Source organism: Cervus canadensis, chromosome 1 (assembly GCF_019320065.1).
Source record: "Cervus canadensis isolate Bull #8, Minnesota chromosome 1, ASM1932006v1, whole genome shotgun sequence".
NCBI classification, from domain to species: domain Eukaryota; kingdom Metazoa; phylum Chordata; class Mammalia; order Artiodactyla; family Cervidae; genus Cervus; species Cervus canadensis.
In genome coordinates, this window is record NC_057386.1 from 1,744,394 (window position 1) to 1,769,946 (window position 25,553).

A 25,553-nucleotide genomic window follows, 5' to 3' on the forward strand; every position below is an offset into this window, starting at 1 on the left:
GCAACCCCATGGACTGTAGCCTGCCACGCTCCTCTATCCATGGGATTATCCAAGCAAAAATAATGGAGTGGATTGCCATTTCCTTCTCCAGGGAATCTTCCCGACCCAGGGACTGAACCCACATCTCTGTGTCTCCTGGACTGGCAGGCGGATTCTTTACCACTGAACCACCAGGGACATCCCCCAAGTGATTCACAGGCACACTCAAATTTTAGAACGGTAAGACTGCAACTCTACAAAGTACCATGAAGACGTAACAGCAAGAGTTTCAAGGACCTGCCTCCTGGAACAGTCCGACTTGAATTGACCTGGGTCCCGAAGGTGACAGGTGAGGAAGAAGGAACCAGAACCATCATCCTTTATCACAAAAGATCCCCCCCTCTCTAGGCCTCTTCCTCTTCTGGAAATGGCTGTATTTCTGAACACAACTGTGGCCACCTGCCTTCAGCTCTTTCCCTAATTCTGGGGTTGCAGACCTGTAGGTAGACCAGATTTAGTCTTTTGTGATAGTTGGGATTATTCTCAATTCTTACTCTTCCTGCCCTGTGGACTTGCAGTGAGAAAAAGTGGAATGAATATATTTCTCTTTAAGCTAGCGAGGGAGAAATGTAGATGCTTGCTAGCGTAAGCCACTGAGTTTTAGGGTAATTTATTTTGCAGCCAGAACTGACTAATGTATCCCTCCAAAGAAAGGAAGCCCTGGGTTTTGTCCTGGTTCTCACTAAAAGACATTATGGAAGAAAACGGAAGAAAAGCTTGCTCACCGTGGTGGCAAGGGCCTGGAAAGGGCAGAAAATCTGTCCAAACTGATAGCACTTGTGAGTGTTGATGTCTCCAAAGCGGCTGCGACGCTCCTTGCGGCCGGCCAGCCTCTTCTCCGCCTTCATGTCCATGAAGTTCTGGAAGGGGCCCTGCTGGGGCAGGTGGGCCACACGCACCTGGCGAGGAGCCCAAGAAACAAAGGTTCCCGAGCGCCACGGGCTCACGGTGAGACCAGGCGGGGGCTTTTTAGAACGGGCAGCTCTCATTCACGCCTCTCGTGCATGAGTTGGGCTTCCGGGCACCTCTCTTAATTTTCTGTATCCCTGAGATGCAGATCACAGGGGCAAGCCCGCCCCCCACCAACACTAACCGTAACCCCTCATGTGTCACTGGGTCACTGGGTCAGTGGGTCAGTGGCTGGAGGGTCAGGGCACAAGCTCTAGTGATGACCCCACCCCTCACCACCCGCCTCTGTGGCAGATTATTATTATTTTAAAATTTTATTTGGGGCGTAGTTGATTTACAACGTTGTCTTAGATTCAGGTGTACGGCAAAGTGATTCAGTTATACATAAGTGTTAGTAGCTCAGCTGTGTCCGACTCTTTTGAACCCCATGGACTGTAGCCCACCAGGCTCCTCTGTCCATGGGATTTTCTAGACAAGAATACTGGAGTCGGTTGCCATTTTCTCCTCCAAGGGATCTTCCCGACCCAGGGATCGAACCTGGGTCTCCCGCATTGCAGGCAGATTCTTTACCATCTGAGCTACCGGGGAAGCCCTCAGTTATATGTAAACATGCATCTTTTTATTTTTCAGATTCTTTTCCCCTATAGTTTATCACAGACTATTGAGCAGAGTTCTCTGTGCTGCAGAGTGGGTCCCTGGTCGTCTGTCTTACGTATAGTAGTGTGAGTGTTCCTCCCAGCTCCTGATTTATCTCCCCCCAACCAGGGTTTTCGCTTTGGTAGCTGTAAGTTTGCTTCGGCGGGAGGAGGAACAGAGCAGGCCTGACGTGGAAGAAACCATTAGGACCATCAGGAGACGGCCCGGTTTTGAGGGTTTTTCTTTTCTCCCTGTAGGGGTCCCCGATGAGGGTCATGCTGGGTGCATTAGGACTTGCACTCGGGGTTCCCTTTCTCCCCTGCCCTGGTCTCACCAGGTGTCCGGGCAGGACGGGGACGTGGGGAGGGACAGACACCACCTGCTCCTGCTCCCCTGGTTTGCACTGGCCTCAGCACTCTGCTCAGCTCACCCCAGACGGGGCCCGTTCTCACTGTTCAACCTGCAAAGGACGAAGGAGGAAAGGGACCCTCGGGAGTCTCACGTCGTGTATCCAGAACCTGTTTGTCATCGGAGGAGACAGTTCCCAGCTTCGTCCCAGGGCTTTCACGGAGCTCAGAGTCGAGACCAAAGGTGGATAAACAGGTCCCAGGGGGACCGGCAGCTTCCAGTCTGTTCCTGGGGGAGAGAAGGGCACCGTGGAGGACCCCGGCACCTCACCCCTTCCTTCCCACCGCGACCGGGGCTGATCTGTCCGTGTTTGATCCCAGCATAACAAGGAAGAGGCTTGTGCGGCTGAGAAAGAACAGACCCTCATCCCAGAGCCCAGAATGAAAGCACTTGTCAGGAGACCCACGGAACCCTGGTCACGATGTTCCGATTCACTTTTCTGGAATGTGACCAGCTCGGTGGACGTGTCTCAGGCCACGTTCGTTGTTCGTGCGTTGAGGCCACACAGGTTGAGTTGATTCTTGCTCTGGGGGTTTAACTGAGTTAGAGAAGGTTCTTAGGGGCTCTGACATAGTCATTTAATTTGGTTTATTAAAGGATGACTTAAGTACGCCTCTCATTTTTCTGCCTTTGTGCAGGATCATTCTTTGACTTGAGCGTGGAGGTCGGAGGACTTTCTCCGCTGATGGCCTGATAGTAAACATTTAAGCCTTTGTGGGCCATCTCATCTATCACAGCACCAGAGTAGCCACAGACAGTATGCAAATATGCAAATGAGTGGGTGGGACTGACTGTGTCCCAGTGAAACTTTATTCATGGGCACTACATTCTGACTTTCATTTCGTTCTTCTGTGTCACCAAATAGTCCTCTTTTGATTTCTTCGTCAGCCAGTTAAAAACAGGAAAACACTTCCTAGTTTGCAAGCTTTAGGGAAATCAGCAGCAGGACAAATTTGCTGCTTGCTCTGTGAGCCTTAAAACTCAACGTTCAGGAGACTAAGACCGTGGCATCCGGTCCCATCACTTCACGGCAAATAGAGAGGGAAACAATGGAGACAGTGAGAGACTGTTTTCTTGGGCTCCAAAATCACTGCAGATGGTGACTGCAGCCATGAAGTTAACAGACATTTACTCCTTGGAAGAAAAGCTATGACCAATACAGCATATTAAAAAGGAGAGACATTACTTTGCCAACAAAGGCCCATATAGTCAAAGCTGTGTTTTTTCCAGTAATCATATATGGATGCGAGAGGTGGACCATAAAGAAAGTTGAGCGCCGAAGAATTGATGCTTTGGAACTCTGGTGTTAGAGAAGACTCTTGAGAGTCCTCTGGACTGCAAGGAGATCCAACCAGTCCATCCTAAAGGAAATCAGTCCTGAATATTCATTGGAATGACTGGTGCTGAAGCTGAAACTCCAGTACTTTGGCCACCTGATGCAAAGAACTGACTCATTGGAAAAGGCCCTGATGCTGGGAAAGATTGAGGGCAGGAGGAGAAGGGGATGACAGAGGATGAGATGGTTGGATGGCATCACCGACTCAATGGACATGAGTTTGAGCAAGCTCCGGGAGTTGGTGATGGACAGGGAGGCCTGGCATGCTGCCGTCCATGGGGTCACAAAGAGTCAGACATGACTGAGCGATTGAACTGAACTGAACTGTGTGAGTGGATGGAAGAAGGAAATGGCTACCCACTCCAGGATTCTTGCCTGGAAAGTCCCATGGACAGAGGAGCCTGGCAGGCTACAGTTCATGGGTTGCAAAGAGTCAGACATGACTGAGTGACTGAGAACCTGTCTACAAGGCCACTGCCTGCATCAGTAGACATAGAATCTGGAACAAGAAGGGAATGGACCCAGTGTTCTCTTCTTGGTCTCATCACAGGTGAATCCTTGAATTCAGCTTAGGGCACCTGGACCCACTGGGGCTCCTTCAGAGGAGAGTGGTGACGATGGCGTGGAAATCCTAAAACGCTCTTTGTTCTTTGGGGCGTGACTGAAAGGAGTGGGAATGGTTAGACGGAAGATGAATGAATCTGGCGGGGGACATGCAGTCACTCTCAAATATCTGAAGGCTGCCATGAAGAACAGGGGTCAAGCTCGTCTGACCAGACCCTGTGGACGAAACTAGAACCAACAAAGGAAGCTGCAGGGAGGCGGGTTTGGGTGAGGTTTGGTTAAAAAAAACACCACTGCAGAGAATGCATTTATGGACCACGTTCTGTCCTCCAACTTGTCTCCAGCCTCTTAGAGCAGTGTGGGCAGAGGGAGAATTTGAACGCCGCTCTCGTCTACATCATCTACTCTGGTCCCATCCTGGTGGCTCAGATGGTAAAGAATCTGCCTGCAAAGGAAGGAGACCCGAGTTTGATACCTGGGTGGGGAAGATCCCCTGGAGAAAGGAATGGAAACCCACTCCAGTATTCTTGCCTGGAGAATGCCATGGACAGAGGAGCCTGGCGGGCTATGGTCCATAGGGTCACAAAGAATTGGGCACGACTGAAATGACTTCGCAAGCTGAGTGCAATGAACTCCGTTTTGCCCAAGAAGAGCCAGGGCACCAGGATGTGGGCTGAGGTGAACAAAGCCATGTGTGAGGGGTGGACCTTCACCCTTTCTGAGCCTTTGCTCTCTGCGCCCCTTTCTCGTCCAACCATCTGCTCTTCTCCGAGAAAACCGAGCCATGCTCAGCTCAGCCGTCTAGTCTCGAGCACGTTTGGGCGGAAAGTGCAGAGTTGGCCTGAGAGTTGTGCTCCCTGACCCCGACACGCTGGAGCAAGTGCTCCTTTGATCTGCAGTCTTCCTGATCTCCTCACATACCCCCGAGGAGAGGCAGTCGAATGCAAAGGCCATGGTTCAGATTTCATGCCGCATGTGAGTCCGGGGCTGGGGAGTGCCCGCCGGTCCCCCAGATGCAGTCGCTCCCACTATTCTCTGCACTAAGGTTCCAAAAATTGCTTTGGCAATCGCACTTTTCCAAGCAAGCCCATTTCTTCTGGAACATTTCTCCGTCTCCCCCTCCCCACCACTCCGACTTGACATCTTACATGCCTGGGTATTTCCTGCTGGGATCTCTTGCCTGGCAGAACCCCTGGTGGTTTAGAGGCACCTCCCCAGGCTGTGAAAGGCAACCTGGCTTTGGAGCTGGGCATTCTGGAGGCGGCAGGGCTGTGGGCTCGAGTCTCCCTTCCTCTGTGCCACGTCAGGCCTGTGACATGTGGGGAGGGCAGCCGGGCAGCTGTGAGGGACTGTCGGCTGCTTGTAGGAGCATCTGTTGGAAAACTTGCTGTGTAATTTCCGGAGCCTTTCAGGGACAGAAGTGGGTAAAAAAACCCCAAATGGAAGAAAGTCCTAATCACTTTCAAGTGGGAGGACAGTAAGAAACAGTAGGGCTCACATGGCAGAGTCTGAACTGCAGGCTCCCACGACAGCTTCCATAGCTTCCACCGCCCCCTTAGGGACCAAGCCCTGACCTCCTGGGGTCATTGATTCGGCCCAGATGGGACCATATGCAGATGAAAGTGGCATTCAAATTCTCCCTCGGCCCACACTGCGCTGGGAGGCTGGAGATGAGTTGCAGAATAGAATATGGTCCATAACTGCATTCTCTGCATTAGTGTGTTATTTTAATGAGGTGCTCAGTTGACCAGTCGTGTCCAACTCTCTGTGACCCCATGGACTGTAGCCCCCCAGGCTCCTCTGTCCGTGAGGTTTTCCCAGCAAGAATATTGGAATAGGTTGCCATTTCCTCCTCCAGGGATCTTCCTGACCCAGGGACTGAATTCACATTTCCTGCGTCTCCTGCATTGGCAGGTGGAGTCTTTACCACTGAACCACCTAGGAAGCCGTTTTTAATGATAAAGTATAAATTAAATATTTTATGTCATTAATCATGCATATAAAGTCAGTCTATCAACAGAGCATCTAGGCACATACAATAATATTTAACGTGTGAAAGTGAAAGTGTTAGTCATTCAGTCATGTCCAACTCTTCATGACCCAGTGGATTGTAGCCCACCAGGCTCCTCTGTCCACGGGATTCTCCAGGCAAGAAGACTAAAGTGGGTTGCCCTTCCCTTCTCCAGGGCATCTTCCCAACCCAGGGATCGAACCCAGGTCTCCTACATTACTGGCAGATTCTTTACTGTCTGAGCCACAAGGGAAGGCCAGGAGTACTGGAGTAGGTTGCCATGCCCTTCTCCAGGGGATCTTCCCGACCCAGGGATCGAACCCAGGTCTCCTGCACTGCAGGCAGATTCTTTACCGTCTGAGCCGCCCAGGAAGCCCAACATGTATGGGCTTCCATTTGAACTCCTTCCCTGAGCACCACGTGTTTCAGAGGGGGACCTTTCTAATACTGTTTTCATGCAGGTCCATGCTGCCCTCGTCTCTCAGCTGAGTGATTTCTGCGTTTGTGTTGTGGACGATCTCCTCTGGTTTGTATTCACTGAGGGGTTTTCAGCACCTGAAACTGTCTAGAGCAGAGTGGGTGCTCACCACATAGTCAGTGAATGACAGAATGAGCCCACTCTTCTACCCTACACGCTCCCAAAGTGCCTGTCACTTAGCTGACTGTGCGCGTGGTTGGTGCACGACGCTAGGGCTTTGATCTCTGAGCAGAGCTGGAGGGGAATGTGAATGAAAAGGTCGGAAGCCTGGGGGAGAATCAACACGGCTGCATGCAGGGGTCTGGAACGCTGTGGGCTCGTGTGCAGACCCTCAGACGGCCTCTGAGCTGGGAGACAAGAGGAGCCAGATGTCTGTCTCCTGTGCCTTTGAAGTTGACACTCATTCTGAATTCCGTTGGCGACGAAGAGTTTGCACTTGCTTTGCTTCAAAGTTGAAGTTGTTAGCCTAAGATAAGTTGTCTCCTGTTTCCTACTTTTGCTGTATCTCTCCTCTTTCCCTTTCCCACAAGTCTTCCTTTTTTTTTTTTAAATGTTTGTTTTTATTTATTTATTTGGTGGCTTCAGGTCCTAGTTGTGGCATGTGGGATCTTAGTTCCCTGACCAGGGATTGAACCCGGGCCCCCTGCATTGGGAGCATGGAGTCTTAGCCACTGGGCCACAGGGAAGTCCCCCCACGGAGCTTCTTAAGGACTAGTTTCAGTGCTGGGGAGCAGGACCAGACTTGGCAAAGCTTGCAAAAGCTTTCTAAGCTCAGTTTTACCTGGTTCACATCTTCACAGTTTTCACTGGCTTCCATGTGGCTGAAACCAAGAAGACTTTTAGGGACTAGAAACCGATTTGCAAAATGTGAGCTGGGTCTGCATCCCTAAGACCCCTTCCTGATTCTGTGTGAGCGGGATCAGGAGGCAGTCAGGAGGATTTATGTAACCCTGGCTCTGGCAACTGGAATTTGTCACTCTGTTTGGGACTCGGAATAAGTGAGAGCTCTGAGTTAATGATCAGAAAGGATTGCACCATCCAGTTAGTAAGTGAGGCTTGAAGATAACATTTCACCTTAAAAACACCCCCCGCTTTTCTCTCCTGCATCCAGGAGGCACACCAAGCAGAACCATCCCGTGCGCGATTCTGCAGAAGGTGCGGCTTCTCGGCTACAGCAGGAGGCGGAAATGCGAAGAGGCCTTGCCTGTCTTCCTCTCTCTTCTGGGCTCCAGCTCCCGGCCGCGGCCCCGCCCTGGTGTCTGCCGCAGGCACGAGGGGACGCATCCCCATTCTTCTGTTTTTAAATGTTTGGCTGTGTCGGCTCTCCGTTGCGTCCTGGGGCATCTTCCCTGCGGTGGGTGGGCTTGGGGGCCCCACGGTGAGTGGAACCTGAGTCCCTTGCGTTGCAACGTGGTTGCCTCTCCGCTGGACCACCAGGGCCATCCCTGCCCTCCAGTCTCGAAGGATGCCTCGTTGGCAGCTGAGCTCTTCCTGCCTGAATGGGGTGTGCCCGGCGCGGTCCCTGCTTTGCGGGAAGAGCCCAGCTCCCAGGCATGAAGGCAGCGTGTCGGGAAGGGCTCGCGTGTCCTTGGCCAGAAGCAGACTCTCTCCCTGAGGGCGCAGCACCTGTGGTCTGGCCACTGAGCCCCTGCCCTGCCTGGCCGTTGGCGTCCCTGGGAGCCGTCCGCTTTTGCCCAACCCCGGTTTGACCTAAAGTCAGAAGTGAGAGCCTTGGGGTCGGATGCTATGTCCTGAGCACTGTAGCTCTGCAGACTTGCACTTTATAACCTCAATCCCCCCACCTCCATTCCCTGGGTCCCATCACATCAGCTCCGCCCTTGCCCCCTTGCCTCAGTTCCTGAAATGGAAGAAAGCCTGCAGGTTCTCCAGGATGGCTGACCTTACCCCCGCAGGTTCCCCAGGACGGCCGGCCTTACCCCCGCAGATGCCCCAGGACGGCCGGCCTTACCCCCGCAGATGCCCCAGGACGGCCGGCCTTACCCCCGCAGGTTCCCCAGGACGGCCGGCCTTACCCCCGCAGGTTCCCCAGGACGGCCGGCCTTACCCCCGCAGATGCCCCAGGACGGCCGGCCTTACCCCCGCAGGTTCCCCAGGACGGCCGGCCTTACCCCCGCAGGTTCCCCAGGACGGCCGGCCTTACCCCCGCAGATCCCCAGGACGGCCGGCCTTACCCCCGCAGGTTCCCCAGGACGGCCGGCCTTACCCCCGCAGGTTCCCCAGGACGGCCGGCCTTACCCCCGCAGGATGCCCCAGGACGGCTGGCCTTACCCCCGCTGCCCCAGGACGGCTGGCCTTACCCCCGCAGGTTCCCCAGGACGGCTGGCCTTACCGCCGCAGATGCCCCCGGATGGCTGGCCTTACCCCTGGCGTCCTTTCGGGACTCTCTCTTGCCGAGAGGAGCGCTGTCCTCCGCAGCCTTGTCAGCTCCTGCGTCCCTGGTCTTGTCGCCCGCGATCTGGGCCCCTTCCCCTTTCGGCAGCCTCTGACCGAGGGGCCGGGGCTGCTCTTCAAACAGGGCTTCCTTCTTGTTCTCCTTCCTCCTCTCACAGGGTGCTCTAAACACAAAACCTCCGTCAGCGCCGATGCTCTGAGGGCGTCAACTGCCCCTGAACGTGGGGCCCGGCCTGTGGGCTTAAGAGGAAGGTGATGAATGGAAAGCCTAACTTCAGGAAAAAGAATGTAAACTGGAGAGAAAATGGATGTTCTCCCTTATCCTTGCGTATAGTAGAGGGAGAGATGAGTGGGCGTGCCCTGTCCCCAAGTAGCAGGGCGCTCGGAGAGCAGGTGTGTGTGTGTGTGAGTGTGTGTGTGTGCGTGTATGTGTGAGTGTGCATGTATGTGTGCATGTGTACACATACTTACTATACACATTCATGTATATGAATGAAAGAAAAGTTCCTATAACTCAGAACACTTTTAAGAGCTAGTATTTCATTTTTATGGGGTAAACTTAATATTTGCTGTTATTTAGTTATTCAGTTGTGTCTGACTCTTTGCGACCCCATGGACTGTACCCACCAGGCTCCTCTGTCCCTGGGATTTCCCAGCAAGAACACTGGAGTGCCATTTCCTTCTCTAGTGGATCTTTCTGATCCAGGGATCCAACCCACGTCTCTTGCGTCTCCTGCATTGCAGGCAGAGCAATTGAAAAGAAGGTTATTTTGGGGGAGTACCAAACACAATTCTCGGGTCACCCTCAAACCTCCAAGTCACCCCTCTTGGCAAGGCGCACCAGGAGCTTCCCAACTCAGCCCTGCCCACCTCCTCCCCGCCCTCCCCACCCCGGCGCTGAGCATCCCGGGGCTGCGGGTTTCTGCGCCTTGGGTTGTGTTTCTCACTCTGCCTCGAATGTCACACTTTCCCACTTTCCTCGTTTGTGCTCCCATCCTCCTGGGGACTCCTCCTTGTCACGTCCTCCATGAAGGGGTCCATGACACCTCCTGCCTCCCGCCCACCCATGTAGACCTGCCCTCCCTCTGGTCCCCAGCCCCTTTCAAGCATCTCCAGTCTAATAATGACCACAGGTGCGATAAGTGGTCCATCTTCGCGCCTGTCTCCACTGTTAGGTATGATGTCCCACGAGGTCTTAGACTCTATCCTGTTCACCAGTTCATCCCCAGCAAGTAGCACTGTATCTGGTGAGAGACAGACGCTCAGTTCATATGGATGGATGGAAGGGTGAATGGAGGGACAGATGGACGGATGGGTGGGTGAGTGGGTGGATGGCTGGGTGGGTGGACGGATGAATGGATGGATGGATGGATGGATAGATGGATGGGCACAGGGCAAAATATAGGGTAAAGGTTGAGGAGAATAAAAGACAGTAGATTAAAAATATGAACTATGTGGAAGAGAGAGTTGGAGGCATGATTAATACGCCCCAGAGCCGCAGTGACACCCAGAGTCAGCCAGGAGCAGAGAGTCTGGGTGCTGCTTGTACCAATGAAAGTTGCATCTGAGATTCATCAAGAGTGTCCAGCTACACTAAAGGCTCAGAAAACAGGACATGGTTTTGTGTTTCCTTTTTGTGGCTAGCCCATCTGAAGAAGCACTAAGTGGTAATGTCTCTGGCCAGCTTAAGTTCTTCCTGAGAGCCAGAGAAGTAGCATCTGAAACCCAGTGTCCTGGACGTGATAATTAGAAGAGAATGTGAAGATTTAGCAACACTGCGTCCCTCTGGGAGCCCTGGGTTACCACCAGGCATCGAACTGTCCTCCCTGAGGTTGGACGGGCACCTGGAATTTTCTCCGTGCCGTGAAAAAGTGTGTGGCCTTTCTTTGATGAGTTTGACCTTGGTTTCTGAAGCCTCTGTGACTTCTTGGGCTTCTCTGCTGCTCCTCCGCAGAGAGGCAGCTTCAGCAGTGTGTGTGTGCGGCACCGTTGTGAGTCGCTGGGCAGTTGTTTAGAAAAACAACATTCTTGTACTCAGGGGACATCTGCTCTGTGTCTGATCACCAGAAACCTCCAGCTTTGCTAGCAAGTTGTATCCTTTGAACCAATCACCCGGAGGCGTGTTTTGGCACAAGAAGGAAATCGACACTCAATAAAGATGCTATTATAGTGTCTCTGGTGCCCTATTCAAGGATCTTAGACCGTGTCCCTCTGTTATGGATTCTTATTTATGAAGTTGGAGCCGGGCAGTACCAGGAACCAGACCTGGGCAGAAATGCAAATGAGCATGGACCCTCAGGACTCCTTGTCAAGATGGATTGACCATCGAGTGACTGCTGGGGCGGCAGAGATGTCCCCTCATGAGAACGTGTGTTCTGGCATGTAAAATTATGCTCATAAAATGCTGGCGAGAAGAGTAGTCTAAGGGGCCCTCCGTCAAGTCACCCATGGGGGAATGGACTGCTTTCCATCTGTTTTCAATTAAATGTGTTTATTATCTTTGCATCTCACTCCCCAGCTCAGCATAATCAGTTAGAAACTATCTCCTGTGATCTTAACTGAAAGCATATTTTTATAAGTGGAACTGGCTGTTTGCTTTCACACAGGCGGCGGTGACACGGCTTTCTCCGCTGTGAGTCTGGTGTATGCTTTGTTGGGGCTGCAGGACGGGGCCTGGGGCTGCTTATCCAACACTTGTTTTCTGTTCCCTGGGATGTTGTAGATGCTGTGTTGGGTGCTAGGGTGTTGGGGGACAAGAGAGTCGGTGAGTGAATATCTAGAGAGAGCAGTTGTCCTTCGTGAAAAGTGCTGGAAGGGAAATAAACGAGGGAGAGAGAAAGTCATTGTGAGGGCCCCCTTCTGAATTGCTGGGGAAACTGAAGGCCAAAGGAAAAGAGGGCGGCAGAGGATGAGATGGCTGGATGGCATCGCCGACCCAATGGACACAAACTTGGCCAAATTCCGGGAGGTGGTGAGGGACAGGGAGGCCTGGCGTACTGCCGTCCACGGGCTCGCAAAGGACACAACCGGGCGACTGAACAGCACCCTTCTGAACTGAGTGGTCTACTCCTTCGGGCAAGAGAATTGGGATCTGAGGCCTGCATGATAAGAGTGAGACACTCAAGCCCTTCTCTGGCACTCCGGTGGCTAGGACTCTGTATTTCCACTGCGGAGGGCTCAGGTTCCGTCCCTGCTTGGGGAGCTAAGATCCTGCGTGCTGCAGTGCGCCTCCCGAGAAACAAACTGCTCAAGAACAAGCCACTCAGAGAGAAACTAGTCACTCAGCCGCGTCTGACTCTTCCCGACTCCATGGACTGTAGCCCACCAGGCTCCTCTATCCATGGGATTTCCCAGGCAAGAAAACTGGAGTGGGGAGCCGTCTCCTCCTCCAGGGGATCTTCCCAATGCAGGGATCGAACCCGTGTCTCCAGTGTTGCAGGCGGATTCCTCACCATCTGAGCCACAGGAAAGCCCAGTGGGGATGATCCAAGCTACTTATTTAATGTCATCCTTTCAGTTCCAGCAAGTGGAACCCATTTTTTAAAGCTACTCTGTAAAAATGACATTTTCTCTCTACATCAGGGATTGAAAAAAAGCACCGAGGCTCCTCTTAACATTTCTTCAATAGGTCTCTGCCTTCCTATTAATTTTCAGCAGATTCTGTTTGTTTTTCCACCAGCCTGCTGGCGTCTGAGAACAGGCTGTTCCGTGCTCTACTCCGCTTATCTCACTTTCTGTTTGGTTCTAAAGGTGTCCGTGGTGCTTTTAGGGCGTGTGATGTTTGAACGATTGGTGAGCTGCCTGCACTGCAAAATGCATTCACTTGCGGTTATCACTGGTGACCCACTTGGAAGAAAAACTTGTCCCAGCGGATTTCTGGAGTGTGTGCCTAGAATCTCAGAGCCGTGCAGGGGGAAGTCTTCTACTTCTGGTAGAAAAAGCTTAATTTGGGGAGTCAGAGAGCTTCAGTCAAGTCCTAAGCTCTACGGTCATCTAGTTTAAGACTTGAGGACTGTGATAAGCATTTTTGTTTTCAAGCGTAAGAGTGACATTTCATTCTCCAGGGGATCTTCCTGACCCATGGGTCGAATTCACGTCTCCTGCATTGGCAGGCAGATTCTTTACCTCTGAGTCACCTGGGAACCCCGTAAGTGTTGTTCAATATTGTGCAAATTGCAGGACTACTATGCAGTCCTTCACAGTTTTAAGGGATATATACCCCATTTATAGTTTTGCAAAATATTGGCTGTATTTTCCTTGCTGTACAGTATATCCTTGTATCTTCTTTGATTACTTTTTTCCTTGTAGCTTATTTTATATCTAATGGTTTGTACCCCTTAGTTCCCCACCCCTGTCTCACCTCTCCCCGCCTCTACCGACTGGGAACCACTAGCTTGCTCTCTACATCTGCAAGTCTGCTTTTTTTTTTTGTTATGCTCACTAGTCTGTTGTACTTTTTAGATTCCACATATAAGTGATATCATACAGTATTTCTGAAAATATTGTTGAACTCTGTTTTTGTCTGGAAGACGTGAATAATGAGATAAATGTAAAGTGCAGAGTAGTTGTGAAGACAAAATGAAATGACACATGTAAAGTTCTTAGCATGAGACAGTTCATACTGGTCACCACAAATTGTCTATCACATTTTTATTATCATCAAACTTACAAACGCAATGGTTGTCTATTGGACAGGAAACAAACATTCCTGGTTTGCAGCTCTTGAAAGGCTGTTGACAAGCACTTCAGTTGTGTGTGTGTTGCGGGGGAGGTGCGGGGGTCCTGGGGTGGATTTTCCCTGTTACAATTGAGCAGAGGTTTGCAGACTGGATCTCCTGATTGCATACTTTAAATCACTTTGAACAACAAATGTAAATTGCACAAGAAATGGGAACTTTCCTGTGCAACGTGGATTACAAGCTTCTCTTGAAAAACCATCTGGTGGCCCGGGGCCCCCCGCTCCAGCTGGTGACCAGCGCTATGATCTAGAAGCTGATGCCAAGGTCCCGTGTGTGCTGCCCAGCTCCCTGCCTGTCTTGGAGTTGTTCTTGTTCAGTTGCTCAGTCACGTCCAACTCTTTGCGACCCTGTGGACGGTAGCCCACCAGGCTCCTCTGTCCATGGGATTCTCCAGCCAAGAATACTGGAGTGGGTTGCCATTTCCTTCTCCAGGGGATCTTCCTGGCCCAGGGAGAGAATCCATGTCTCCTGCATTATAGGTGGATTCTTTACCACTGAGCCACCTGGGAAGCCCACCCATCTTGGAGAGCCTGGCCTTTTATCTCATATGGACTGTGGATCAGCTCGTAGGACCTTGGATGAATTTTCTAATTCTTTTAGTTTCGGTTTCCCCATCTGTAAAAAGGAGATGCTAATAATAAGTGTTACCCCTGAAGTCTCTTTTGAAGAGGAAATAACAAGTTTTCCCACAGTGCTTGGCATGCGGAAAGCCCTTGGGGCCAGCTACGGTTATCCTCACCAGAACACTTCACAGATCAGTGGGCATCTGGTTGAAATCCATACTTAGATGGATGAAGCAGCCACTTAGACACTGGTAGAAATGGAACTATGGATATGACAGGCATATGTTATAGGGAGATCATATCTCTGAAAAATACAGATGGGATTTTCTCCTTCATCCACTTGTACTTGATCCCTTCCCCATGCTGTTTCAGGAAAAGCTTTTAGACTGAATCTCATCCAGCCTGTCCACTGTCCATCCTTCCACCGTGGAGCTGCCGGTTGGATTCTATCAGGGGAGCCCTTGCCTCTGGCGTCCAGTTCGTTTAGGCGGATGGGATGCTCAGTGGGGGATGAGAAGAAGGGAGGAAAGTGATGCAGTACTTACTCCTTGGGCTGGCTCCCCCTTGGGAGGCTGTCTCAAGCCTACTGCGATCTCAGCTGAAGGCTGCATGCGTGCGTGAAGTTGCTTCAGTCACATCTGACTCTTTGCGACGCTGTGGGCCATAGCCGGCCAGGCTCCTCTGTCCGTGGGATGCTCCAGGCAAGAAGACTGGAGTGGGTTGCTGGGCCCTCCTCCAGGGGATCTTCCTCTCCCGGGGATCAAACCCCCGTTTATTGCACCTCCTATGTCCCCTGCATTGACAGGTGAGTTCTTTACCACTGACCCACCTGGGAAGCTGAACTGAAGGTCAGCTGCTCTCTTTCCACACTTTGTGTCTGGGTTTGGTGACCCCGCTTCGGACTATCGGGTCTCAAATCTCCAGGTGGTGATGCTTACATGGTCACCAGCCTTGGCTACGTGTTGTTCCTTCCCTTTCCCTTGTGTGGCTCCCATAACTTTGTAAAGCTGCTTTGATTTATCCTACATCCAGTAAGTCATCAGAAGATGTAGCTTCTACTGAACTGGGGACAATTAGGGCTATTGAAACAGAAAGCAGAGACAATGAAGTCAATTTTAAAGTCCTCATCTCCCATTGGCAAAGAATTCACAGCAAGGAAGAAACCAGGTTTCGTAAAGAGAGAAGGGGTTTTCTAAATGCTTAAGGGTTTCCTTTAACATATAAAGAGCCGGAGGTGATCAGGGAGCGTCAAGAGGGAGGGGATGTGTGTATACTTATGGCTGATTCACACTGTTGTAAGGTAAAAACGTAGGATTGTAAAGCAATTATATTCCAATGAAAAATAAGTTTAAAAAAAGCCATAGTGCAGAGCAGGTGGAGGAAACGGCTTTGGGGAAGTGCCCACCCCAATCAGAAGAGGAAGTGGAGACCACCTCCCCGGGGTGGGGGGTGGGGGGGGGCGTGTCTGGGAGGGAAGAGCTAGGATGCTAATGCCAGCTCCAGCTCGGTCACTCACCGAGAAGACACCGCCTCCTCGCCAGGCGTCTCCTCCCCGACTCCACCTGGTTTAACCAAACCGGGGAGGGGTGATGGGGCGTCAGACTCTCGGGAGAGTCTGCACACACATGGTGGTCCACCCGGGGCCCCCTGCGTCTGCCGGGGTTGCAGGAGGCAGAGCCCCGGATGCTGGGGCCCTTCTGGCCCCGCCGAGCGGTCGCCGGGGTGTTGAGCGCTCGGTCCCGGCCCAGCCCCGTGGCCAGGGGCCCGCCCTGCACGGGGACCTGGTGACCTGAGGGCCACGGGGACTCGGGCTTCGGCAGAGGCCAGCAGGGCGCCACGAGGACGTGAGACCGGCTGCACCTGAGCGAGCCCCCGCCCAGGCGCCCAGAGACCGCGGCCCGCGGCGGAGGACCCCGGCCGGCCGTGTGCCCGCCCCGCGCGCGCCTCCTGGCTGGGGAGGGGCGGCTGAAGTGACCCCTCGACGGAGGAAGAAACAGCCTTCGAGTTGACTCTTCATTCACCCGAAGGAAGCTGAGCTCATCTCAAGGTGACATGCTTCAAACTAGAACAGAGTAAGTTCCCCTTCATGGGCAGTTTTGATTTTTCTTGGCCAGCAGGAGGACCGGGAACTCCAGAGCAAGAAACTAGGGGCGAACGACTTCATTTTCTCCACGCGGCTGTGCTCTGGGTAAGTTCCGAAGCCCTTTCGGATCCTTCCCTTACAAGAGGGACTCTTTAGGAGGCACCCTTGGCCTGGGACCCTGGGCCTTGGACCCTTGGGGCTTCCTTGGTGGCTCAGAGGGTAAAGCGTCTGCCTGCAGCGTGGGAGACCCAGGTTTGATCCCTGGGTCAAGAAGGTCCCCTGGAGGAGGAAATGGCAACCCACTCTAGTACTCTTGCCTGGAGAATCCCATGGACGGAGGAGCCTGGCGGGCTACAAGTCCATGGGGTTGCAAAGAGTAGGACACGACTGAGCGACTTCACTTTCACTTTTCACTTGTGGCCTTGGAGCCACCTTGAGTCAGATAAATGGTGATGAATGCATTTCATGTACTGCAACGACTTTTACCTAGTTATTTTTACTCTAATAACTTTTAAAGAAATTAATACAGAAAGAAAAATGTCTTTTTCCCTCTACCATACCGCAAAGACATCCAATTAAAAAAACAACAACACGATTTTCTTATTTTTGTTGTTAAAGGACACCACTCTTATGGCAGAAAGTGAAGAAGAACTAAAGAGCCTCTCGATGAAAGTGAAAGAGGAGAGTGAAAAAGTTGGCTTAAAGCTCAACATTCAGAAAACAAAGATCATGACATCTGGTCCCATCACTTAATGGCAAATAGATGGGGAAACAGTGGAAACAGTGGCAGACTTTATTTTTGGGGGCTTGAAAATCACTGCAGATGGTGACTGCAGCCATGAAATTAAAAAAGACTTACTCCTTGGAAGCAAAGTTATGACCAACCTAGACAGCATATTAAAAAGCAGAGACATTACTTTGCCAACAAAGGTCCATCTAGTCAAGGCTATGGTTTTTCCAGTAGTCATGTATGGATGTGAGAGTTGGACTATAAAGAAAGGTGAGCACAGAAGAATTGATGCTTGAACTGTGGTGTTGGAGAAGACTCTTAAGAGTCCCTTGGACTGCAAGGAGATCCAACCAGTCCATCCTAAAGGAAATCAGTCCTGAATATTCATTGGAAGGAGAGATGTTGAAGCTGAAACTCCAATACTTTGGCTACCTGATGTGAAGAGCTGACTCATTGGAAAAGACCCTGATGCTGGGAAAGATTGAGGGCAGGAGGAGAAGGGGACGACAGAGGATGAGATGGTTGGATGGTGTCACTGACTCAATGGACATGAGTTTGAGTAAGCTCCGGGAGTTGGTGATGGACAGGGAGGCCTGGCACGCTGCCGTCCATGGGGTCGCAAAGAGTTGGACGTGGCTGAGTGACTGAACTGAACTGAAAGGACTGCTGCTGCAGCTGTGAGCTTTTTTAACCCTCTGCTTAAGGAAAGCCCTGCTACCGACACCTAGAGCGGGAGTCCAGCGACATAAAGGAAGAAAAGGACGGCTGATTACCTGATGTTGTCAAATGGCATCAAGCTTCTGCTGACCTGGCAGGCCTTCCAGTTACTGAAATGGGACATTCTTCGGATGGTGCTCAGATTCAGCAGTGTGGACGGGATTTCTCTCTTCACTTCCGGCTTCTTAGCCTTTGCCCTTACACCAAATCCTAGGATTCACGGGGATCGCGTTCCATCCTTTCTCTGGCATCCTAGTCCTTGATTCCGGGGGCTCTGGACTTCCTTGGAATGTTGACATTATGATGTTGCCAATGGAATTCCTAAGCCGTTTGGGACTGGAGTCCTGAAGAAGAGATTTTAGCTCTGCTGACCTCGGCACGGTTTTTCCCCTTTGTGCACTCAAGCATGTGACGGTGGGGAAGCATTTTACTTGGACTGAGGGATGAGCAGGAAGCAAAATACATCCCCTGCTCTGGTGCAAGTAGCTCTGTCTGGGACGCATTGGCTATTCTGAACGATGACTTATTCCTGTGTTTTTGTTGACTTGCAACGGGTAAGAGATGTGATCAAATCTGCTCAGGTCACACACAGCTCTTTGCGACCCCATGGACTTTCTCCCGCCTGACTCCTCTGTCCATGGGATTCTCCAGACAAGAATACTGGAGTGGGTGGCCATGCCCTTCTCCAGGGGATCTTCCCAGACCAGGGATCGAACCTGAGTCTCCTGCCTTGGCAGGCGGGTTCTTTACCACTGAGCCACCTGGGAAGCCCATCCGTGCGTAGTGGAGATGCCTATTTCAATAGGACTGCCTAGCAGGTTCATCTAGATGTGATGCTGTGGTCGGGAACCCTGTTGTAAATGGAGCGTGCTGGTATTTTGAGATGCCATCTGGTTGTCTCTCACATTCCCAGGGGTGTCCCTCCGCTGTCCACAGTTTGCAGGTTCTTCCAGAAGAGCCTTGGATGGAGGCAGTCTTGGAGCCACACAGGAATGGACTGACTTTTCCATGTGCTGGAAGCGGCTGTTCTTACTTGAGCCCTGGTGAGTCAAGTGCAGGCAGTGTTAGCGTCAGTCGCTCAGTCCTGTCCGACTCTCTGTGACCCCCATGGATTGTAGCCTGCTGGGCTCCTCTGTCCGTGAAATTCTCCAGGCAAGAATACTGGAGTGGGTTGCCATTTCCTTCTTCAGGGGATCTTCCCAACCCAGCGATCAAATCTGGGTCTCCTGCATTGCAGGCGGATTCTTCATCGTCTGAATAAAAATCTAGACACAGAATCTATGGACAGATGGGTGAAAAGAATAAGCTATTAAAAAGTAAGCCATTTCATTAAGACTTTATAGTTTTCCCCACTAAAAACCAGGCTTATTTTTTGGTTCCTGAGGCCTGCTGTTAGCTTTCCTGGTGTCATCAGATGGTAAGCCATCCTGAATAAAATGGGAAAAATCAGGCCATGACAAAGCAACTTGACATTATTCTTTTTTTAATTTGAGCTTTTTATTTTGTACTGGGGTACAGTTGATAAACAGTGTTGTGATGATTTCAGGTGGACAGTGAAGGACTCAGCCACACACACACATGTATCCTTTCTCCGCCAAACTCCCCTCCCATCCAGGCTGATCGTGGCATTATTTCTAATTTTGAGCATGATTTCCTCTTTGGCCCATACACACAAGATGTGGTACCATTTTTAATTTCTAAATATACAAGAGTACTTTGTTTTTTAAATTGAGTTCTTATTTTATCATACTGTGGTCAGAGAATATAGTATATATGTTTTTACCAATTCTTTGGTACCTATTGAGATGTCCTTTGTGGCCTAGTGAGTGCTCAACTTTTAGAAATATTCCTCAAAGTCTGGTTAAGAATCCGGATTAAAAGAGTTGAGATAAATTTCTGAATGTGTGAATATCATACAGTGTCTTAATCACGCTGTTCTAATATCCAACATCGTTGTTATTTTTTGATCACTTGAGCAGTTTGTAACAGACGGATGTTAAAATCACACTTTAAGACATTCCACATCATAATTCTATTGACTTTTAATCTCTTTGAAATGTCTGCTTTTGTGAGCCAATCAAATGTTGTAAATTGCACAGAGTTCAACCTATTTGGACTCTATGTTACTGATGCTGGTTATCTGTGGAATCAGAAGCAGAGAGCATTGGAGAGGAAAGGAAACCTCCCGTCAGGAACCCAAGTGTTTCAGAGAGGAGCAAAGTCAGGGTGTGTCCCTCTGATACATGGAGGCTCAAGCAGTGAAACAGTTCTTTTATGGAATAAACATTTATTGAGAACCAGGAGCTGTGTAAAGCAGTTACAGTTTTGTAGATGGAGAAAAGCTGAGGTTACCTTCATCTTCTGTTTTAAAAAAGATAAAAGAGAGAATGAGAGAGAGACTTAAAGTAAAACAGCAAATCTTTTCTTTTATTGAAAAATACCTATTTGTATAAAGGCTGAGCACCAAAGAATTGATGCTTTTAAACTGTGGTGCTGGAGAAGACTCTTGAGAGTCTCTTGGACTGTGAGGCGATCAAACCAGTTCATCCTAAAGGAAATAAACCCTGAATATTCATTGGGAGGACTGATGCTGAAGCTGAAACTCCAATACTCTGGACACCTGATGTGAAGAGCTGACTCATTGGAAAAGACCCTGATGCTGGGAAAGATTGAAGGCAGGAGGAGAACGGGGTGACAGAGGATGAGATGGTTGGATGGCATCACCGACTCAATGGACATGAGTTTGAGCAAGCTCTGGGAGTTGGTGATGGACAGGGAGGCCTGGCGAGCTGCAGTTCATGGGGTCACAAAGAGTAGGACACGACTTATCAACTGAGCAAAAACCTTAGATGATCAATCATTTCATCCAATGTTATTACTCTTTATTCATTAAAACAGGTTCCCAAGGTATTACTATTTGAAAAACCTGTTATCTCTAACTGAAATTACTTCACACACATGTGGGAAAAAAGTCCTAACAAATGTCTTGAGGATGTAACACTTCATACTTCACCAGGTGGTTAGAGGACTCCATTCACTTGTTTATTATTCAACAAAACGTACCACATTCCAACCCTGCTCCAGGCGTTGTGCCTTACGGTCTGAAGTCAGGGACTTTCATCATGTAATGGGACACGTGAAAGGAACTGCTTTTCTTGAATTTCTTCTTTAAAAGTCACTGTGTCGTTTCCACGGAAACCATAGAAACTTTAAATGCAAACATATGAGGACAGAAACATGGCTCAGATGATTTTTCCAGTTGCAAAAGACAAACTTTCCTTCGCTGTTTAAGTCTAGTGAGGAATCATCAGTGTGCTAGCTCCAAAACTGGGTCTCCTTAGACCTTGTGTGTGTGTGAGTCACTCAGTCGTGTGTGACTCTCTGCGACCCCATGGACCATAGCCCACCAGGCTCCTCTGTCCTGGGGATTTCTCAGCAAGAAGACTGCAGTGGGTTGCCATTTCCTTCTCTGGGGATGTTCCTGACCCAGGGATTGAAACTGGGTCTTCTGCATTTCAGGGAGATTCTTACCATCTGAACCACCAGGAAGGCTAAAAGTCTGACAGACTTGAACTAAAAATGAATTATCTATGATGTTCTTAATAAACTTTGTTGGTAAACACGGAAGCAGGCCATGGAGCCACGGATGTGTTTATTTTACTGAGAAAAGGCTTTGTGGCAGTGGGGCAGCAATTTTGGTGGCACATTCTTTTTTTTAGTGATCACACCCAAACGATTCTTCTTATAAAAAGTGTATCGTAAAATCTCCAACACGGCTCTCAGAAGGAAAACAGAGTTCAAATAAGATAATGGAGGTTTTCCCTGGATCTTCCTAAAAGGGGAAGCATGTCATTGATAACATTGAGACAACCTCGCCTGAGAACCAGAGAAGCCAGCGATTTTTGGGGAAAACAGGAGCGTCCAGGACTCTAGAGAATATCCTGGTGCTGACAAGATTTGGAAGGATTGAAAGCGACCAGAGTAATCAGGGGATTTTTTTCTGAGTGATCCCATCTAGAAGGGGGAAAGGGAATGTATGTTCAGTGGGTTAGTCACGACACACAGACACACACATCCCCCTATATGGACCACATCCATCTATGTTTGATCACACACATTATCCACACATTACTATTTTGATTCTACATCATATATTGTACGAATTGAATGCTGCTGAATTCCAGAGCCATTATTTTTTCCACTATATATTGATGTTCTGGGAACCAGTCAACTGAAAACTTTAAAAAAATCAAACTATGTGAACTTGAGCAAATTCTTTAAGGTCTCTGGGCTTCATCTGACCATTTTTTTTTTTTTTAATATACATTTATTTATTTATTTGACTGCATGAGGTCTTAGTTACAGCACATGGGATCTTGTTCCCTGACCAGGGTTTGAACCCGGGCCCCCTGCATTGGGAGCACAGAGTCTTAGCCACTGAACCACCAGGGAAGTCCCCATCTGACCATTTTTAAAAGTGGAATCCTAGCAATCTCACTGCTCATCTTCAGAGGTTGCTGAAAAATCCAATGACGTAATCAAGCAAAGGTGCTCCATAAGCTATACACAGAGGTATACAATAATGGTATTGTAAACGTACTTTGTAAACATAAGAACCCGATGTCTTCATTTTATGATTGTTTGAGGAAATGAAAGGAAATTACTGAAATGTGACCGTTGATTTAAGCAAGGTCAAAAAGAATGCAAAAAATGTATTATTGCAATTTAAGAAAATTAACAATGTCTTTGAAACAGTGCAGTGTTGTTGATTGCTTAGGTTGAATGCTGAGTACAGGGGATTCTCATTGCTTTTGTGTATTTGAAATTTCTCATCTTCTCAACAAATTTCTCATACTTCTCAACAGAAGTATGAAAAAGAGTTGTTTGACTGTTAACGCTTAGGTAGGATGGTGCTTAAGAACAAGGATTCAGTAGCCAGAACACCAGAGCTCAAATCCCACTTCCGCTAGTTCCATCCCATTAGCTGTGTGACCTTCAGCCTGTTACTTGACCTCTCTATAAGATGCCGTCTATAAGATGAGGATAATCACAGCACCGACGTCATAGGCTTGTTTGGAGAACTAGACAGGTTTGTATTTGATAAGCACTTAGTAAATTGCGTGTTTGGCAAAAGAAAAACCTTTGGGGCTCTGAATAGCTACTGTTATTTACAAAGAACACCTGGCTCCGAAAGGTCAAACAGCCGAGCGTCACAGAGCAAGTGAGTGGCTTTGCCTGGCGTCGATTCTGGGTCAGGCTGCTCTGAAAGCTTGGCTGTAAGTGCCAGGGCTCTCTCCCGTGGGGGAGCTACCGTAACCCAGCCCAGTCCTAATGCGGCAAGTGATACCACGCCGACTCTAGTATTAAAGGCATCTGGGAGGGCTGGGCCACTGCGAGGCGGGTCTGTTTGCTGGAGGCCCGGCGAGCAGGTGCTAAGAGGGGTGCTGGGGACCCCCAGACCTTTCTGGAAGGGCCTTGAAGGGGGTCGGAGTTCCCTGGGGTGAAGGTGGGGCCCGAGGACCACGTGGACTGTGACTGGGCCTCTTACTGCAGGTGTGTGCGCGCATCTCAAGTCGCTCAGTCGTGTCCGAGTCTTTGCGACCCCACGGGTTGTAGCCCCCAGGCTCCTCTGCCCACGGGGTTCTCCAGGCAAGGATACTGGAGTGGGTTGCCATTTCCTCCTCCAGGGGATCTTCCCGACCCAAGGATGGAACCCGTGTCTCTTAAGTCTCCAGCATTGGCAGGCGGGTCCTTTGCCGCTGGCGCCCCTTGGGAAGCCCCTTACTCCAGGGAGATGGTGGGGAAGCTGCTGTGGGCATTCCAGGTGCCGTTCTGGGAGCTTTATGCCTGTCAGCTCATTCTGAGAGTTGGCGTTAAGCTGGATTCTCTTGGACCACCCACAGCACCTCTGCAAGCTTGAATCCTCCTTATGTTGCACGCTGGTCCATTTGACCCTAATCTGGGTGCCCAGGGAGGTGGTCACTCTTGCAGAGTCACCAGGGAGAGCCTGACAGGCCCCCTAGATGTGCTCTGGGAAGAGAAGTCTCGAGAAGGGCCCGTGGGTCTCAGCCCTTCTCCCCACTGCGGAGAACACGCTTGGGAGACCCGAATCAGAGTGCTGTCTGGGCTTTTCTTCTCGGGCTACTAATGCCCTGGTGAATCAGACACGCGGCCAGCGTCTGCTCTCCTGGGGACCCTGTGGTTCATCTCTTCTGCCTTGGCCATTCGTTCTCCCCTCGGCAGGCTCCTGGGGTGACTGTACTTTCCTCTTCGTGTTTATGCTGACTGCGTGTTTGTGGTTCTTGCCTCCCAGGCGCCCTCTGTGAAGGCTGGGGATGGGCGTCTTCTCTCGTGACTGTTATTCAATCGTCTGCTCACAAGACGTTGTGCCCGGAGGGGCTGCAGAAGTGCTTATTTACGTGAGTACTCTACCCGGGGAGCTGGTCTGACCAAACCTTCATCACACCTGATCCAGGTAGTCAGGTCAGTGCCAGGCGCGGGTAAGGAGCTCCTGCTGCGCTCCGAGCGCGGAGCTGCCTCTTTAAGTGACTGAGACGCGGTCCGGGCCTCCAGAGCCTCTCAGGTCAGAGGAGACCCGGGAGCAGCCTCTCCCGCCTTGTCCCCGCCTTCCACCCTCCGGTGGGCACCATTAGTCCTGAAACGTGTCATCAGCAATTTCTTCCCAATAATAAAGTACCAAATGAGGATGACTTATTTTTTAAGAATAAGTTTGAGTGGATTCCGAGTTATTTTTATAATCCCCCCTCATCATCTTTCTAGCATTATGTGTGAGTGTGAAACGCTGCTGTTTTCAACTTTTGTTTTCCCTTCTGATGCATGTGCCGCCTCCCACCCCCCGCCCGCCCCACAAGGGCCCGTATAAGAAGTGGTCGCTTCATTCCAGCTGAAGCCAAGGAAGCTGTGTCAGCCAGCCTCCCAGCTCCCGCCAGTGTGACACCGGGAAGCTTCCCAGCCCCCGCCCGGGGACTTCCTCACCGATAGAGCCTCTCTGAATGCACGTCATTCTTGGTGACAGAATCACAGATCCGTCTTTTTTTTTTAAGACGTTTTAAAAATCCTCATTGATTGATTCATTTATTTTCTGGCTGCAGCACATGGGATCTTCACTGCACAGACTCTCTGGCCGTGGCGTGGGGGGCTTGGTAGTTGCGGTGCTCTGACTTAGTTGCTCCGTGGGATCTTAGTTCCCTGACCAAGTCCCCTGCATTGCAAGGCAGATTCTTAACCGCTGGACCAGCAGGGAGGGCCCCCACAGATCCACATCGGATGGGGAGAGGGAGATGCATTCTGATGAGGAAAGAAAGCATGGGAGAGTGCTTGGGTGGGTAGATCACCGCAGGGTCTGGACAGGACAGCGAACTGTGGGTGCAGGGCCACCCCGCAGTAAACAGATCTGCGCAGAGCTGCAAACGAAGGGAGGCGGGCCACGTGTGCAGGGTCCGCTGAGGCGTCCAGTGTGGGGAGGAAGGTAGCCGGCAGGCTCTACGCGAAGTTGGCGAGTCCTGACGTCTCTCGATAGGACACGGGGTGTTCTGACCTCATTCTGTGTACAGTGCAGAGGCATCTGAGCCACCCAAACAGGCACGTTACCTTGTCTATTTCTGTGCCCAAGTGCATAGACTAGTTCTGGAAGTGTTCTCGAATGTGATTAAACATGTCCACTTTTTAGGGCTTTGAAGACATTATTTCTAAGTGCCAGCTATTTCTCTGGAGCCAATTAGTTTGGGTTAAAAAAGTGGCTCTGTCACTTATTGGCCATAGACCTGGGTTCACTGTGCCTCAGTTTCCTCATCTATAAAATGGGGACAATAAGAGTATTTATGTCATGGATTTGTTACTAAACATTAACTGAATTAAAATATCCACAATAAGGGATTTTCCTGGTGGTGCAGTGGTGAGGACTCCAC

The 25,553-nt window shown here is 50.4% G+C and overlaps 1 protein-coding gene across 2 annotated transcripts; it reads right to left on the reverse strand.

Moving 5' to 3' along the window:
• Positions 1-329: 329 nt before the first annotated feature.
• Positions 330-17,931, reverse strand: LOC122441522. 2 transcript variants are annotated; one of them, XM_043468339.1, is made up of 5 exons: positions 17,682-17,931; positions 8,764-8,957; positions 2,087-2,220; positions 765-938; positions 330-476 (listed from the first exon to the last, which is right to left on the reverse strand). In XM_043468339.1, exons 1-5 carry the CDS (start codon positions 17,747-17,749, stop codon positions 384-386), a joined length of 663 nt encoding a protein of 220 aa, XP_043324274.1. In that variant the 5' UTR covers positions 17,750-17,931; the 3' UTR covers positions 330-383. The 2 variants fall into 2 exon arrangements, with proteins under 2 accessions (XP_043324274.1, XP_043324191.1); XM_043468256.1 differs by having other exon boundaries at positions 330-465; positions 758-938; positions 17,682-17,749.
• Positions 17,932-25,553: the final 7,622 nt, after the last annotated feature.